General features: G+C 37.9%; 1 protein-coding gene across 2 annotated transcripts; it reads right to left on the reverse strand.

Moving 5' to 3' along the window:
* Positions 1 to 1,176: 1,176 nt before the first annotated feature.
* On the reverse strand, positions 1,177 to 13,922 carry LOC145778450 (dual specificity mitogen-activated protein kinase kinase 4-like). 2 transcript variants are annotated; one of them, XM_082589929.1, is made up of 6 exons: positions 13,555 to 13,922; positions 10,733 to 10,906; positions 8,652 to 8,858; positions 8,246 to 8,429; positions 6,485 to 6,594; positions 1,177 to 4,536 (listed from the first exon to the last, which is right to left on the reverse strand). In XM_082589929.1, exons 1-6 carry the CDS (start codon positions 13,807 to 13,809, stop codon positions 4,453 to 4,455), a joined length of 1,014 nt encoding a protein of 337 aa, XP_082446055.1. In that variant the 5' UTR covers positions 13,810 to 13,922; the 3' UTR covers positions 1,177 to 4,452. The 2 variants fall into 2 exon arrangements, with proteins under 2 accessions (XP_082446055.1, XP_082446053.1); XM_082589927.1 differs by having other exon boundaries at positions 1,177 to 6,011.
* Positions 13,923 to 18,108: the final 4,186 nt, after the last annotated feature.

The following is an 18,108-nucleotide window of genomic DNA, read 5'->3' on the forward strand; positions in this document are numbered from 1 at the left end:
AGTAACTTTAACGGGTTTAACATAATGTATTTGGGCTACACACAAAAATATAACATAATTAAAATAAACTCTAACGATTTCGACACGTAGCCTACTTGTGTCCTCATCAGGAATTATAAATCTGCAATAGGCCTATACATAAAATCGCCGAGGTGAATAAAATGTGGATGAGGGAGTGAGAAAATTTTATAAAAATGGGAGAAAAAGATACAATGAAATGTTAACGGTGGGCAGAGGCAGGCCCCCTGTCGGGGGATTGGAAAGCAGTAAATACAGCTTTGCGTGAGTTAAGCTATTGAATAACGAGATTTTGTCGCTGATATTTAAAGCAATGAGAAAAATAATAAACAGACTAAAATGAGTGGACCCCTAATCGGTAGTGGATCTCCTAGGCCGGGGAGAGGGGTTAACACGCCCTGTGTGGAGCTTTCAATTAATTCACCTAGGTATACTTTAAATTGATAGGTTTGGTGACCGTACTTAATTAGCTTTCATCTACGTAACCTCTTAATTTACATCGTATGCACGATTGCACGTCGTCACGTATGCGGTGGGATGACGCAGCTGGTAAGGCGCTCAATTTCCAATCATGCAATTCTGGTTCGACTAGCCGCTTATGATGGGTGTTGACAAACAACGCTCACCTCTACCCAGGGTGTAATAAATTGGGTGGGCGTAGTTGCTGAAGTAAAGGCGGCCGAGAAAAAGGAACTGGCCACCTTACTCTCCTTAGCGCCGAAGACTTAGTACAATGAGAACCTTATCTTCTCATCTCCATGCAGGTCTTAAACTTTTTGTTGTTTTGTTACCTTGTCCTTTTGTTTCTGTATTCTATTTGTAACTTCATCATTACTGTTTCATACCAACAAAGAAACAATGACCCACTGACTTCAACACCATTCGTCATAGCACACGACTAGGGAACTGCGTTTCGAAAGCTACTGCAATGCGCTATTATCACAGCGAACTCGCAGCATCAGGCTAAAACAGTAGGCCTATTTACGTAGTGCAGAAAAAAAAACTGAATTGAACCTGCGACAGGAGTTCAAGTGCCATCTGCAGGTGAAGCTACCCAGATCGCCTTTCTAAAGATGCTTTCATTCTCAAAATATAAGCTTGGCTCAAAGTCACCCTTTGCATACCACGACAGGTTTATCTTCTGTGGTGAAAGTCTTTTCCAAAAGAATGATATGAAAACACTTTTCAACAAGCTGCTGGTCACAGTTATGAACGATATATTGAATATTTTCATTTCAGTGGCAATAAAATCGCCAGTTTAAGCAACGACTCACGATACATCAAAACGTAAACGTTGAAACTGTTAAGCCAAAACAAACTCATCACCAGAGGGAGCAACTATCACATTCTAGGTCTGTAAATGTGAAATCACAGGTTTCAACAATCAATCTTTGCTCCTTTTTGAAAAAGAGTGCAACAAGTTGTGGATCAAAATAGCAATGGATTACATAAAACCAATGCATAGCGAAGTCTCCACATGGGAAAATATCTTATATGTAAATGTAACATCTATCATAGGTTCATACAACGTTCAAAGCAGACGTAAATTTAACATCTATCATAGGTTCGTACAACGTTGTATGAACTGCATACGTTCATACAACGACAAAATTATAAGTGTACTGTCTCTGAAGTACAACACATGAACAATGCATGTTCATACAAACACAATAGACAAGGACCGTAAATGATTGTTTGAGCCGATTGTTTGCAGAACAAAAACAATGACAAGTGATAAAACTGTTTCAAACTCACTGCAGAAATAGATACCAAAGCTGCAGCGACGAACTGGCAACCCGGAATGACAAGTTTCCAGAATAGCTACAAAGTAAATTGGAAAGCCATCAGCACTTCGAGACCTTAAACTCTAAAAATAGCAACTTTGCTGGCCAGGTAATCATTAAAACCTTTAAAAATCTTTCCACCCAAATATAATGATCGCTTCTTTTCAAAAATGCTACCAACTAGCAAAAGATGTCTATTTTTAAAATATCTGGCAATGTTGAGGTGTTTTATAAATGGCAAGTTTTGCTAGCTGGGTTAACAAAAGCTTTTCGGAAAATCATAAGCGTTTCGCAAGGCCGAAGGCCTTTGGGAAGACTTATTTTTGAGAGAACTTTTTTATCTGGGTCCGGTACGGATGAAAGGCCGGCATCTCCAAACAAGAAACCTGTCACGTTAAACAATAAAAGTTCAAAGAATATGTTTTCTTCGTTCTTAGGCCCCTACTCTCAAAACATCGGAGGGGGAGGGGCTTAAAATTACTCTGGGTTCTTAATTATTCCCAAGACCCCCTGTTAATTTTACTGAGCGCCAGGGAGCAAGAAGATATTTCATAATCTCAAGGCAGGTGGTCATAAAATGGTCCCAGCAAACATTTAGGTAGGAAACCTTTTCCAAACAATATGCAATACATGGTCTCAACAAGCAATATTTACTTTGTAAAAAAGCACTTTAACGAAGTGCACCCTGGTTAGGAAATCAACCATTTTTGCATTGATTTAACGGCTATAGACGTTAAATGCAACGATATTAAAGGTTGAATCACCATCTACTTGGGTAAATTTAATTTTTTCATGTAGTTTTAACGTCGATACACAACACATAAGGTTGCAGTTCTCCACCAAGAAGCCCCAAGAAAGCAAAAACCGTCATTTTTACGTCTGCAGACGTTAAATCAATGTTAAAATGACGGAGTTTGCTGTATGGGCCATCAGCGATATCTTTAAAACATACCCAGCCAGCAAATCAGTCTGTAAACGTTAAACAAACGTTAAACTGAACTTTGATGGCTAAACAAAAAACGTCTTCGCCCAGTAGATATTGGTTAATTGGTAGAAACAACGCAAATGCAATGAATTTCATGTTCAATTGAAAACGGTCAGTTTTAAACACAAAACAAAGCGATAATAAGCTTTGTAGCAACTTGATTGTGATGATGAATATTTCAGCAAATTTCAAAAATCAAATTTCGTTTCTAACTTCTATAGTATTATTCTTATTACATAAACGTATTCTTGCAACTACGTTGAACGAAGTTACGAAAACTTCTAGTGTAATTAATTGCAAAAACAAAATACTGAAAATCAGAGATTTATAGAATTATTATTCCTCGACGTTACATAATGGAAAAATAATAAGCTAAAAGATTAAAAATGACAAACTAAAAAACATTATGAAGACCGCACTTTCTCTTGCAGACCAAAATCGCATTCTATTTGGAAAAATATTTTGTGAGACGCCAATATCCTGTGCATCTTGCGTTAAGTTTCACGGATAGACCAGACAGCAAAATCTATCATTTTTACATTGTTTCAACGTCTGCAAGACGCTGAAACAATGTAAAAATGATAGATTTTGATGTCTGGGAATAGATTCGGGATAGGAGAAAAATACTGAATAAAATCTTCACAACGAGACCCCAACTATTATATATGTCAAGCCGCTTATATCGCAACTAAATACGTTGACGTGTTTTGTATGTATTTAAAAAAGCTTGATTGTATAGGCACTAGGCAGTGGGTGCTGACTTGTTGGCTATGTATTTTCGTGTCAGCTACAAAAACACCATAAAACGTGATTTCAAAACGACGTCTTCGACGAGCACAGAACCCAGAACCTTGTCAAAGTCAGTTGCTCAAATTTGGCTGTGGTTGAAAAAAAAATCGACACAAAATGGGTGGCTTTGAAAGTTAACCGTTTCTGTTCAACGTGAAACAACGATGTACCAACCAAAATGTTGAAGAGGATTTTCACAATGACGCAGTAGAAAACACCTTTGTTTGTTGAATGAACGCACATTAACGTTTAAACAACAAAAAAGAACCAAATAAATGAAAAACAACGCATACACAACGTTTTCGAGTGAAATTACAAAGCACAGACAAATCGGTAGTTAACGTAGATATTCAACACTTAGACAGCAAATTAGTCACTTTTGTATTGGTTTATCGTCTGCAAACGTTGAACCAATGTAAAAAATGAGTGATTTGCTGTCTGGGCACATTTCACGTCTTGCAAACAACAATTTGTTCCTTTGAATTTATACAGCCAGAAAAGTTGCCTTATCTAACGTCGCTAAATCTTAAAAATAGGAAACTTTTGTTGGCCAGGACATTGAAACACTTTATCTCATTAACAAAACATAAAAGCTGCTTGGTACCATACGAAACGCCCGTATAAAGAAAATCGGGTTCCAAATAACATCGCAAAAAATAATTTGCCCTCAAGAAGACTGCGCTGACAGCAAATAAATAATTAAAATATGTTGATTTATTCAAAGATAAAATTGACTTCAAATTCTAATTGCAGCAAAATGGTGCTCAGCTTTCCAAAAGCATTCAACAAATTAGTTTGCAGATAAAAATATTTTCCCAAAAAGCAATGAACAGACATACAGTAGAATTCGCTTAAGTCGACATTTTGCATACGTTGTCACTTCTTGAAAGTCCCAAACCAAACTGCCATGTTTTGTGTACAAATCAATTCGCTGAAGTCGTCTCCGGCTAACTTGTCATTCTACATAACCGATTAATTATAAACGACCTGTCGGCTGCATAGCCGAGTGGTGAGAACCCTGCAATGACAATCGAAAGGGCGCCGGTTCGACACCCCTCGAGAGCATGCAGCTGTGTCTTTGGCAGGACACTTAAAGGCATGCCTGAAGGTGGACACGGAGATTGGCTTCCTTGCCTTCCCGTCCACTTAATCTAAATCTTCAACCACCGGGTGTAAACCTGGATACGACAAACAAAACATCAACGATTCACCCCATTGATAAAATTGAGAGTTATTGGAGTTGAGTTATTCTCATTGGAGGTTACTCAGTGTCACTTCTTCTAATTTGATTGAGTAGCCATATTGCGTTGATTCAACATGGACAGACATCAGTACAGTATATGAACTGGTTGCATCGACAAATACAACAAACCATTCACACCGCATACATTTAGAACATGAAGCTCACTTCATAGTTGCATGATGGATAACGACCTTTACTAAACCGACACAAGTCACGGCAGCAAATCAACCAGTTTTTACGTTGATTCAACGCAAAATCAATGTAAGAACTGATTTGCTGACTGAGATAAAATTTGGCGTTGACTTAACATGATCAGAAATTGAACTGATGTTCAAAAGAAATGATGAAAGCAATAAGAGTCAAATAAAAGCCATGTTAAAGCATGTGATGTCACTTGATACGCGGAGATAACTTTCGTCAATTTACGTCATATCCCATGTAGAAAAATCCGTCATTTTAAGTTAAAATTTTTAACACTGATTCAAGGTTTGTAGACGTCAAATCAATGTCAAAATGACTGGTTTTACTGTCTGGGATACACTTAATCTTAACTTGTTAGTTTCACATTGATTCAAGCAAAACCGATGAAGTTTTGCTATTGCTCAATATAAGCAGCACAAGACCCCAGCCACCAAATCAGCCTTTTTACCTGGAATCAACGTCTACACATGTTGAATCAATGCAAAAAAAAGAACAAAATTGCTGACTGGGGTACTCGAGCAGAGTCCTCTTGGACAAAATACATGACGAAGAATGCACAGTTGCACACCCCTGGTCTTATATAGAGATAGGCTGTCATACCAAGCCACTAGATCAGTCCTTTATTACAGAACAATGTAAAAAAAGTCTGATTTGCTTGCTGGATGAAAACAAAAATAAGTTTTGATGACGGCATTCTTGAAACCAGGCCTGTTGTTTAGAAGGCCTCCTAACTTCGAAATCCATCGTCGCCAACCGGTTCGCTTCGAAAATCTGCTTCAGTCATTTTGTCCAACACTGTGCAAAAATACGTGGCAACATCCACATAACGACCGGCCATGTCCCGCAGGTAAGTGGTGGCAAGCAATTGACCATACTTGGGCCGCTGTTCTGGGTCCGATATTGTAAGCATATTGACAAAGCCAATGTAGCCATCGGAAAACGTGAACCCGTTGTAACCATTGCGAAGCTTCGGTGGTTCCCCTTTAACAACCTAACAAATGCAAAACAATCTCATACTGTCCAAAACAGGCAAGAACATGCAACAGAGTGGTAAGCGGTCACGAGCGTATAATTGTGAAGAAAACACAATGAAAATTTCAAATTTTGTTCCAAAATCTTAATTTTCACCCGTAACTCAAGAAAATAGCTATAAAGTCGACCGAGCAGCGCAAAGGACGAATATAAAATACCCTTGATACACATCTAAAAACTGACGGCCGAGGCCAATTTGTAAGCTTACGATAACAGTATCATTAGAGCAGATTGGCAAAGTAGGTGTTAACTCCAGTCAACCAACAACACTGAATTGGTTCAACGCTGTCAAAATTAACAGAAGAGTGGAGAATCTGCGCACCAAGCTAACCAGTAAACCACAAGCCACCTCCCAGACAGGAGAATCCTTCATTTCTACATTGGTTCAACGTCTGCAGACAAAAAATGGCGGATTTTGCTGTCTGGGCTTACCTGAGTGAGCTGATCAAACACATTGTTCCACTTTGGGTAGGGAAATTTACCAGTTGAAAGTTCGATCAATGTGATCCCAAGACTCCAAATATCCGATCTGACGTCATACCCTGCAAAGAATTTGAAAAAGATCCAGTTTACAAAATAAAAAAGCTAACGGGCAAGGAAAATCCGTTCCTTTTACATTGGTTTAACGTCTGCGGAATGGTAGAAAGATTTCGCTAGCTGGGGAAAAGCAGTCAGACAATACGATAAACTTGCAAGTGAAAGCAAAATTTGGTTTAGAGCCGGTTTAGTTTAATCTCGGTTTGATTAATCGGATGGTGTGTGTGAGAACTGCCTCCTTGCTGCTTCAAAACAGGTGTTTTCTTCTTCGTTTGAACTTCTGAAGGCGAAAGTTTATTTTTTTCTAGTGTTCGATTAATATCGCGACACCCATGGCATGTCTGAACAACTGAACGTGACAATTTGCTTCCTTGCCTTCTCGTTTACGTCATGAAAATTTTCAACTACCAGGCGTAAGCCGAGATACGACCTAAGTTTATAAAAACTTGACAGAATCTTCAGCAATGAAATAACATTAGTATACGTTTGATGGTGTATTAAGACCTGAAAAGAATCTAAACTTTTCATTTTACATATGTAAAATTATATCCAGTACAGTTACTTTTCACTAAAAACCTTAAAAAGCTGTTTTACCTTTATTGGAACCATTCGAAAGCAAGGCATAGTATTATTCAAATAGAATGCATGGATTAAATAAAACTTCGTTTGTGCATATCGCGGTAATACACCTTCAGAGCTATCAGCATTAGTACCCGATTCACCAACTCTAAAGTGACGACCTTTGTCGTGATAAAAATCGCAAGTTTACTGTGACTGCCAAGCAGACCTCTGTGCTGCAGTAAAACTAGTGACGGTGCAACCATGGGCTTTTCTTAATGTCCTCGTCGCAGAATTACACAATTGAAAATCGACTGTTTGAAACGAACAAATGGCTTTTATTAAAGAAATCACTTTTAAAACAGAAGTGACTGAAATATCATATCGATATCAAAAAGACCAGAAAAGTGCCAAATTTATTCCGAGTGCTCCAGGATACAACACAAGGATAACCAGTATTAAAGGGCGAGAAAACCCAAATTAACTTTGCGAGTTTTTGTTTCAGCGTGATGTCATTGTGTACAACATGCGTTTTAGCAAAAAAAAATCCAAATTTTGTTACCCTCGTCTCGCTAAGGCCGCTTTTGTTTGATACCCGTTTGCGAAGTCTCGTTGCGCATCAAGCTGTGATGCTGTTCGCTGTGACGTCACAAGGTACATATAGTTGTGGCCAAAAGTTTAAGACCAGACTTGATTTATGACCATTTTTGCATTACTTCAAAATACTGCATCAGATATAAGATGATGCATAAAGATGATGCAACTGAAACAATATATGATGCAGTATTTTGAAGTAATGCAAAAATGGTCATAAATCAAGTCTGGTCTTAAACTTTTGGCCACAACTATATGTACCTTGTAACGTCACAGCGAACAGCATCACAGCTTGATGCGCAACGAGACCTCGCAAACGGGTATCAAATAAAAGCGGCCTTAGCGAGACGAGGGCAACAAAATTTGGATTTTTTTTTGCTAAAACGCATGTTGTACACAATGACATCACGCTGAAACAAAAAACTCGCAAAAAGTTAATTTGGGTTTCCCCGCCCTTTACGGACTAAAGAGATTACAATAAATTACTTTAACATTATATGTTACCATTGGATCGGGAAGTGTCTATTCTCTCCGGAGCCATATATGGACGACATCCTGCATCTCTGGTCTTTGCAATGGAGTTGACCAGATGTCCACTGATGCCAAAGTCGCACAATTTGATGTTTCCACCACGATCTATCAAGATGTTAGACGGTTTCACGTCTCGATGCATTATTTGCAATTTCTCCTGTGAATATGTATCTTAAACTTTAAAAATAGTTTTTAAAAAGTAAAAACAACTACAAGTAAAATGTGCTGGAAAAAAATTATATTTCTTTTAATACATGTCGACTTTAGTTACAAAAACGAAGGTGGAAACTCAACCAGAATACGGTAATATGGATAAGCTGAGAATAGAAAATGTCATTTATTTTGATTCGTATCAAACCAATTATTAAAAAAGAACCACCTTCAAGTAATCGAGAGCTTTGACTGTCGCTGCAGCTATTTTTCCTAGTATTTCTTCAGGTATTCGAGTGGCCAGTCGATGATAAACAAAACGATAAAAGTTATCTAAGGAGGTCGCCATTAACTCCATGCAAATCCAGCAATCCCCCTCCCAGAATAAAGCACCATAAAACTTGACAATCAATGGACAGTCACTACTTCGCATGACCTGCAAAAGAAATGTTAGAAAAATAACTCCAAGCCTGATGAGTACTTGATAGCTTAGACTAGTATTTTCAAACTTAAAATATGTGAAGTTCTATAGCACCAAATATCCGGGTTAAAAGATGCACAAAAGTTACAGTCCAAGCTTCATTTCAGTTGTTCTTAAACTTCTTAGAGCGCAAAGTACATGATCTATAGTATGAATGTATTTTTCACATCAACAGAAACGTTTCGCAGACATGCAAAGGGTAGCATGGTATCTATAAAATTAAAAGTGGCTCCTGTCCTCCAACCTAACTTTTAACTCAGACATCGGAAAATTGAGGTATGACTGTGTGTGAGATTTCCGGTTTCCACCATAGCAATTCTATTATGCTGATGTAAAGCTATTTCTCCTTACTGGCTTACTTTCTGCAGCTAAGTAGTCTATGGCTATGCCCACACAACTTATGATAAGCAGAATTGACTTAGCTACTTGTAACACTTAGGTTTGTCTTGTACCAAACCTTGGTTATAATTAATAGGAAGCCAAGCCTCCTCTTTAATGAGTAATTCCATTGATGGTTACCTACATTAACGGACGATGGGTCCACGTCTTTTAGGCGCAGACAGTTAGGCGCCGGTCAAACAGGCGCGCACACTGTGGCGTCTGGATATTTAGGTGCGGAGCACTGTGGCGCCCGTTCATTTAGGTGCTATTCCTAGTAAAGTCTGCAGATTGTATCAGCTTGGCATGTAGGGCAATGCTTTTCACACGAAATGTTATATTGAACAGAAATATGTTGTTTTGTTAATGCGCGTGTGGAGATGAGGTGCGAGACAACGCTCTACTACTCTTGATATTAGCACATCTCCAGTTCTCCACAGGACATTTGCTATGCATCCTGAACACAGGCTGCAGCCAGATGGAACCTTACTTAATCTGTTATCTTTCGCAATTACTTCTACTCGGGATGGATTGGTCGTGTGGCGAGTAGCCCTACGTATGAGACAACGCTTTACTACATGAATACATTTCTATAGGCCATATGAACCCTGGCTACAAGTTACAAGCATAATGGTGCGACTTTGCTCGTTATTAAACCTAGTCCGGGTTTTGACAAAAAACTAAGTCACTCTTCACTCAAGCCTACCACCCGCTTGAGTATAGGCTACGGTATATTTTCTACTGTTGTTTAGTGTAGTTATTATTTGACTCACTAAAAGTGAACTCAGTCATGTTCGGAAACTTGAATAATTAATTTATTGATAAAGCTTTCGCCGACGCAAACCTCGACTAACAACAAATAAATGCCGAACACGCGCATTAAAACACAATAAATATTTTTCTGTTCAATATAACATTTTGTGTGAAAAACATTGCCGGTTTAAGCAGCTTCACTCACGGAAGCCATAACATATTTTTGTGTGAAACGCATTGCCCTACATGCCAAGCTGATACAATCTGCAGAATTTTCTAGGAATAGTACCTAAATGAACGGGCGCCACAGTGTTTCGCACCTAAATATCCAGACGCCACAGTGTGCACGCCTATTTGACCGGCGCCTAACTGTCTGCGCCTGAAAGACTTGCTCCTACGGACGATCGACTTATTAAAATCTACGTGAAATATTCTTTTTAAAACATTGATGAAATGGCCTCACTTAAAAACTAACAAAATTACACTTTCTTGTCAACCTCCAAGTATGCCTTAAGTTTTTTTGCCAAAGACACTAACTGTGTGTTCTAGATAGGTGTCAAACCGTCGCCTTGCAGCGCCCTCATCACCTGGCTATGCAGCTGACAACAGGTAGAAGATATAATTCGTGATGAACAAACCCACTGAAATTGCAACTATCTTTTTTACAGAAAAGAAAAAAGAAAACGCAATTCACTCACCACATCGAGGTCCATCAACAATTGCTTCTGTTCTCTTTCATCCACAGTGGAGCGAATTCGTTTGACAGCCATTTCAGTTGAACTGCGGCAATGAATCATACGGTTGACTGCTCCAAAAGCACCTCTGCCGATTTCCCCGCAGTCTTTTAAGTCGCTAGCCGCAAACTCAAACGCCTACAGAATCACAGCAATACGCTAAATTATTGTACACTGACGTTTGACATATTAAAAACTTAGGTTTTTATATAATTTTGCTTGATATCAGCATTAGGGTGTACGGTTTCAAAACTTTTTTTCAAATTTTCCAACGAAACCATTTTTTTGTCAGGAAATAAGCTGAAAACTCATTATCTCAAATATTTTTTTCCTGCTCCAACAATTCAAGGTCCCAACTCAAGAAAGAAATTTGGTGCAATATCATGGTACCGGCGATGGGAATTTTAACCACCAAAAAGGACTTTGAAGCTTTTTGCAGTTAGTATGAGTAACATTAAGAGTTAGATATAAAAAAGTGTGCCACAGTGGTCAATGGTCACTAGCCTGGGGTTCAAAGAGCTACGGGGTTGGAAGGGCTCCAAACGGTGTCTGCAAGGGCCCTAAAAATGTCCAAGTCAGCTTTATGAAAACGACGGCGTCTGACCCCCGGGTCGACTTGCACTATAACTGCAAGTTCAATAATTAATCTCATTACCAAGCCAAATTTACTTTAGCCTTGCTTCAATGTTATTAGGAATAACATATTGAACTGTTTGGTTAACAGATTGTCGCTGACAGGGTCCAGCACTGTTAGCTGGTAGGTAGTCAACTCAAACGGGTCACTCAAAATTGACAAACATGAAGTGCTGTTGCCTAGATGTGCAGCTTCCCATCCCAGCCGTTTTGTGACTTAGAATGAGTTACTCGGTAGTCTCTGAAACTAAGAGTTTTAAAAAAAAAACAAAAAAAAAACAGCTTTTGTACTTGCAGCATATCATTATACTTTTCCTTATTCAATTCATTCACAGAATATTTTATGGTAGTTTTGTAACTCTGTAAAATGGCAACTTCAGCTACTAGTAGCCGAATGTCCATAAAATGACTACCAACCCATTAAATAAAGAAACAACCCAAAGCTGTTGAAAAGTAAAAAGAATAGGCTACCCAACCCTGAAGCTGGAGCAGATAAAATTTTTGTAGCTCCGGCTTCACAGACATTTAAAGAAAAGGCTCCTGCTCCAGAGAAAATGCGTGGCTCCACAGACCTGAGTGTTGCTGCAATAAATTTCAATCTTGTTGTTCGTTTTTGATGTGATTATTGTGTTATTTTGTTGTTATTTTATTTTGTGCTTTTTGTGTTATGGTAGTGTTTAAAATGTTTGTTTTCTGACTGATATTTCAAAATTTTGGTGTAGACAAGCATCAAAGGAGTACATTGGACATTGTAGTAGTGTTGATGGTTTCATACAGTGTGTACCAAAAATGTATCTACTTTTTTGTGTGCTCAGTACTCAACTTACATGTTCTCGTAATAATAAAAAATGGACAGAAGTTATTGTTGCACTTGCTAACATATTGGGTTTGGTGCCTTTGAAGCAGAAGCGAAAAAATATATCAGTTAATGAAAATCAAGAGATGCATTTATTTTTTTGTTAGTTACTATAGATAAGGTTTGTTTAAATGTAAAAAAGTGGCAGTTGGGACCTCAAAACCATGAAGTTGGGAAAAAATATTTCACATGTGGTCATAACTACTTATTTCCCGACAAAAAACAATGGTTTCACTATAGGTTGTAAAAAACCGTACACCCTAATCAGCATACAAGTTTAGAATAGTTATCGATTTCAATTAGGTATATATATCGTATAATACCTAATGGCAAATGAAAACTGAGATTATTAGATAAAAAAACGACGAAAACCAATAAACTTGGAAATAGTGAAGCTTTAGGAAATTTCCACCACACATGCACAATTGCACATCTGATAGGTGTAAGCTAAAGTACCAAAAAACGCTGACTGTAGGTTCATCACTCATCAGGATTTATGCTGACTCATCATCATACAGCCACAACTTCCAGTAACTTCTAGATCATGTTATGACTACCACTCCAGCAAGTACTTAGTAAGTATGAAGACAAGTGGCGGTCAACAGTATGCTTCATAAACTGAAACGTGATTTAAATCAGAATGGCCCGTTTCGGTGAGTCCGATTCGGTGAGTCCAATTCGGTGAGTCCAAACCCTTAACGGGGGATTTTTTCAATTTTTTTTTAAATTATCGGGTACCGTAGCCTAATTATCATTGCCGTTTTAGGGTTAGGGGTTAGAGGTTAGGAACTCACCGAATCGGACTCACCGAATAGTAGCAGACCCGATTTAAATGATACTAATCAATAAAAAAGCACATTGCGAATTTAAACTTATCTCCAGTTTTATCTGGTCTTAATGTTCAAAGTAAAGTCAATCAAAGCGACAATTAAAAATTAGAATCATCCACAAGCATCAATTTTCATTGAGGCTGACTGGCAAAAAAAATTCAACTGGTAAATCAAGTTGGCAACAATGTTGCAACTCTGAGATCGATTTTGCGAAGCCATTTTTGCATGAAAGAACATTAAAAAACTACACAGATAAGATAAATAAAGTGGAAAGACTATTGGGAAAGTGTGTGCATATCAAAAAAAAATAGTTTGAAGTAGATTCATCAAAATAAAACTTGTGAGACTTTCTGTGGTCTAGATTTTACATAAAAAAGTCGAAATTTTTCAAATAGACTTCAAAATTGCAATATGATATAGTATATATAGTGCATTAAATTCTGAAAAATATTATTAGAAGTACAGACCTCTCCAAGTGTGTCTATTTTGAGCTTGCCAACACTTTCTTGACTTATAATATGTTCAGGAGTCATTCGTGATGGGGTGCCTATACTTGTTGATGAGGATGAGGTTGACATTAATTTTCCAGAATCTGCAGAGACGGAAGTTGACATTGGGGATGATGACTCTTTGAAGTATGAAGCATCCAACGGAGATGATCCTCCAGACATTGGGTTTGGCATTCGTGCAGCAGCTCTTTGGATGTTAGGAGAGTTGTTCATACGCCCTCCATAAGGATTAAATTGTCCCTGAGACACTGGAGGAAAAATATTACTTCCAAACTGATTAGGAACTGTACCAGGTGGTAAGTTGTCTTGAATTGGAAGATCAAATCTTTTTGGAACCTGTGGGGGTGGAAAATTTCCAACAAACCCACGAGGCTTAAGCCTTCCCTCTTGCTTGCTATTTCGATTATTATCCATTGACAACAGTTTTACATGTCACATCATCTTAAATAATTCACTAATTTTTCAACACTTCTACAAAAAATAGAGATTTCATAATAGGCTGTAATAATTCACTAGTTGCTAAACTTGCAATTTACATGACAAAAGTGATCAAACAATTACCAAAAGAAAAGCAAGTAGGGTATCCGACCCGTGCAACAAGTAAACATTAGCCCCACATTTGGCAAAGCAAAAGTGTCATTCAGGTTTCACGGTGTAATATACCAGCCCTCGAAATTAGCTTCCATCTACGACGGCAAAAACATTGCCGTCGCAAAATCAACAAACCTTGGATTGCGGCGGCAATTGCCGTATGCTTTAAGCAAACGAAATTTTATGCACTTTCTTCTTCATCTTGTGTCGCACGGCGGTAGCCCAGAGCATCACGCAAGCTATTTTATGCGCTGACAATGCTCTTGTGAACTGTAAAAAGTTTGCAACCTTATAAATACTGGCCTAATTGTTACGCAAAAGTTATTCTTCCATCGAATGCTTATTGTTCACCAGTGTTGTTGCGAATATAAAAAGTAGTACAAAATTAGATAAATGGTTCTTCGGCAGTAAAGAAAAATAATGCTTCCGATCATATGGCATTGCGTGTTCATGAACATGCAGTTTTTCGTCTTCAGGTATTCCAGTGACGACCCGACTACCTCATCCTCCGATACAGCATCTGATGATTCCGATTCTGACTAGTTGTTTATCCAACAGACTTTGTGTTGCTCGCAGTATCCTAATTGTGCCGAAATTATGTTAGTGTATACGTAAATCGAGACAATCTTCTCGCAAGAAGCTATTGATTTGTTACCGGTACCTGGTTGAGCAATTAACGTTATTTTATGATAATTCAACGTCGCTAGATGTCGAATTAATGTAAAACAAACGTAAATTTCTTATTGGGCATTGTTGTTATGCAATATAACCCGCTGGGAAAATTAAATCGATTTGTGCCGACTCGAACGTTGAATCAACCCCAAATCAACTTACTTTTCCCCACCCTCCCGTGAGTTATTTAACGTGAATAACGTAACAGCGCGCGTATCGCGTTGCTCGCTTTATCACTACTTTTGATATTATAACATCACAACAAATCAAACAGTGCAGTCGTGATAGACTACTCCAGTATATTTTTCGCTTCTCGTTTTGGTACAATTTTTTCGTAATAAATGTTCACAGCAATTGCCGAGGCAATTTCAACTTTTGCCGTTTGGCCTCGACAACGTTTTTGACAAAGTAAAAATATGCTAATTTCGAAGACTGCGTGAGTGTCCACAGCAAGTAAAATAGTCTGAGGTAAGATCTTGGTCCGATGTTTCTGCTGAATAAACTCCCGCTGCGAGTAAATAACACAGGAGGAAATTTTGAACAATTTTTGTCCTAATGAAGTGCTCATTTTGCGACGGCATTTTTATTGCCGTAGCAGAATCGCCATTATGACGTTTGCGGCAGCATTTACCACGGCAATTGCCGGTGAGAGTTACAATGCAGTAAATAAAGATGTATATGAATGTTTTATTGATTATGAGAAAGCATTTGATAGAGTTAACCATGAGAAACTGATTTATTGTTTGTCCAATATTGGTATGAATGGCAAAGACTTACGTTTTATTATCAATTTGTACTGGAATCAAAAAGCATTTATTCGCATGGAAAAAGATTTGTCTAAAGGAATTGATATCAAACGTGGAGTACGCCAAGGATGTGTACTTTCTCCATGTCTTTTTAATTTATATATATACAGAAATGATTTTTCGATCCATTGATGATATGAAAGGAGTAAAAGTTGGTGGCTTGAATATAACAAATTTACGCTATGTTGATGATACTGTTCTGTTGGCTGAATCACAAGAAGATCTTCAAGAAATATTGGATAATGTTAACTCAATTGGTAAAGAATTTAATATGAAAATTAACGCTAAAAAGACCAAATCAATGATAATCTCAAAATCACCAGACACCCCAGTACTCCAAATTATAATTGACAATGAAATTATACAAAAAGTAAAATCTTTTTCATATCTTGGTCATTTAATAACTGAAGATGGGAGGTGTGACCATGAAATTCTTAGACGGATAGAAATTGCAAGAACTACATTTGGAAAAATGAAAAATATTTTAACCAATCAACGTTTAAATTTATCAACTCGTCTCAGGATCTTAAAATGCTATATCTGGTCGACCCTATTATACAATTCTGAAACTTGGACAATGTCACAAAAAATGGAGAAACGGATCGATGCCTTCGAGCTCTGGACATACAGGCAAATATTAAAAATTTCATGGAAACAAAACATCACTAACGATGAAGTACTCTCCAAATTCAATTCAAGCAAAATGCTTTTACAAACAGTCAAAAGAAGAAAATTGAAGTATTTCGGACACACAATAAGGCAAAATTCATTACAAAGATCATTAATAGAAGGGAAGATAAACAGTAAAAGAAGTAAAGGCAGACCAAGAATGATTTGGACAACAAACTTCACAAAATGGACAAAATTAACTTATGAATGTGCAATACGCACAGCTCATGGTCGAGAACAATGGCGCATTGTATCCAACCCTCCATACGAGGAAGGAACAAAATGATGATGATATATATTATGTGTTAATTATGTGCTATGTATCGAAGCAAATTTTCAAATTCTTGCGTGTATACCATAAATGGCACCATTTGGCCATTTCAAGAGCTTTTTCACTTTTTCTTGAACCAAAATGTTTGCATTTATTCTGAACATCCCACACGAGGGCTTAAAATACTGGAATTGGGATGTGGGGGGCACAGCAAGAAGATTTTTACAATAATTTTTTTTCGAGGGGTATTTTTTCAGTATTTTTGGAAGAAAAATCAACTTTTGGTCACTTTCTACATGAGATAGATGATTTTAACCACCAAAAATGGATTCATTGCTGAAAAATGAGTAGGAATACACTGCTAAATCAATTGATTCCCTCAACTGTGTCAGATTTTATATCCAAAATTAATTTTTATGAAAAAAATTCCCTCGCTGGGGTCAAAAATCACATTTTTTGCCCCTAATGAATGGTTTTTCAATATTTTGACCTAAAATTTGGTATACAGCCTAGATTTAGTAATATATATCTATCAAAATAAAATTGGATATACTATTTTTGGATACCCCCCCCTCTGGTCTCACGCCCCTGATCTAAATACAGTATAACCTTTCTCATTTATCTATGTGACATAGCCTACCTCAATCAAATATTTTTATTCCCACTACATACAGTGCCCATACATATTGCTACATACAGTGCCCATACATATTCCCATACAGTGCCCATAGGCGCCGACTCCAGGGGGGGCGGGGGGCTCAATTAAAAGATCTACTTGTTGCAACAAGAGCGCTGCTCCTAAGATAACAAAAGAAACAGAAGTACGCTAGCTGATAAACGCCAGCATGGTGCCATTGAAGCATAGCAACAATGATTGAAAAACGTTTTTCTTGATTTCTTCTGCTTTGTTTTTTCTTTGGAGTGCCAATAACGAGGTGCGGTTTGCTGTTTGCTCAGTTTAGTATCTACGCGTATTAAGAGCTAAAGTTCAAAGTGACCAGCATATAATTCGAAGTAGCCTACAGGCCTCGAAATTCGTTTTTGTTGACGGCGGACAAATGTGTCCGGTCTGAGCAGCTATCTCGGCGGACAAATTAAGTCTCACGGCTGACACACCAGTTTTAGCCGTCGATCGTCATGCTTAATCACTTTATCTTGTAACCCTAATGATCGATGAAGTGTACATATACTGCACAAAGAATAAAGTGTTCGAATGGTTCATTTATTGGCCTTACTGAAAGTGGCATACCTGAAAAGACAGTATTAGCATTCACGGTCCTGTCTGCACATGGCAGTTATGAGGATGTTGTTTGTCTCGTTCCTATTAACAGACTGGATACAGGAATTTTACACAAGTGGTTTAAACAGGTTATTCTGTCTTTACAAGACTTGCTTGTAGTTGTGGTGGTATCGGTTGACAACATACGCGCCGACTTCCGGGGGGGCTGGGGGGCGGCGTCCCCGTAAATTTATGGTTGAGGGGCAACAAAAATGGCTATAACA

The sequence above is a fragment of the Aplidium turbinatum genome, chromosome 10, assembly GCF_918807975.1.
Source record: "Aplidium turbinatum chromosome 10, kaAplTurb1.1, whole genome shotgun sequence".
Classification (NCBI taxonomy): Eukaryota; Metazoa; Chordata; class Ascidiacea; order Aplousobranchia; family Polyclinidae; genus Aplidium; species Aplidium turbinatum.

Bases quoted from the DNA above. Each gene is read 5' to 3' on its own strand.
- LOC145778450 (XM_082589927.1), bottom strand. From the start codon at position 13,809: ATGAACAACTCTCCTAACATCCAAAGAGCTGCTGCACGAATGCCAAAC. The intron at 8,859-10,732 runs GTGAGTGAATTG...TTTCTTTTGCAG, and splicing joins TGTTGATGGACCTCGATGTG to GTCATGCGAAGTAGTGACTG. The intron at 6,012-6,484 runs GTAAGCCCAGAC...TGCATTTGTTAG, and splicing joins TGTTTGATCAGCTCACTCAG to GTTGTTAAAGGGGAACCACC.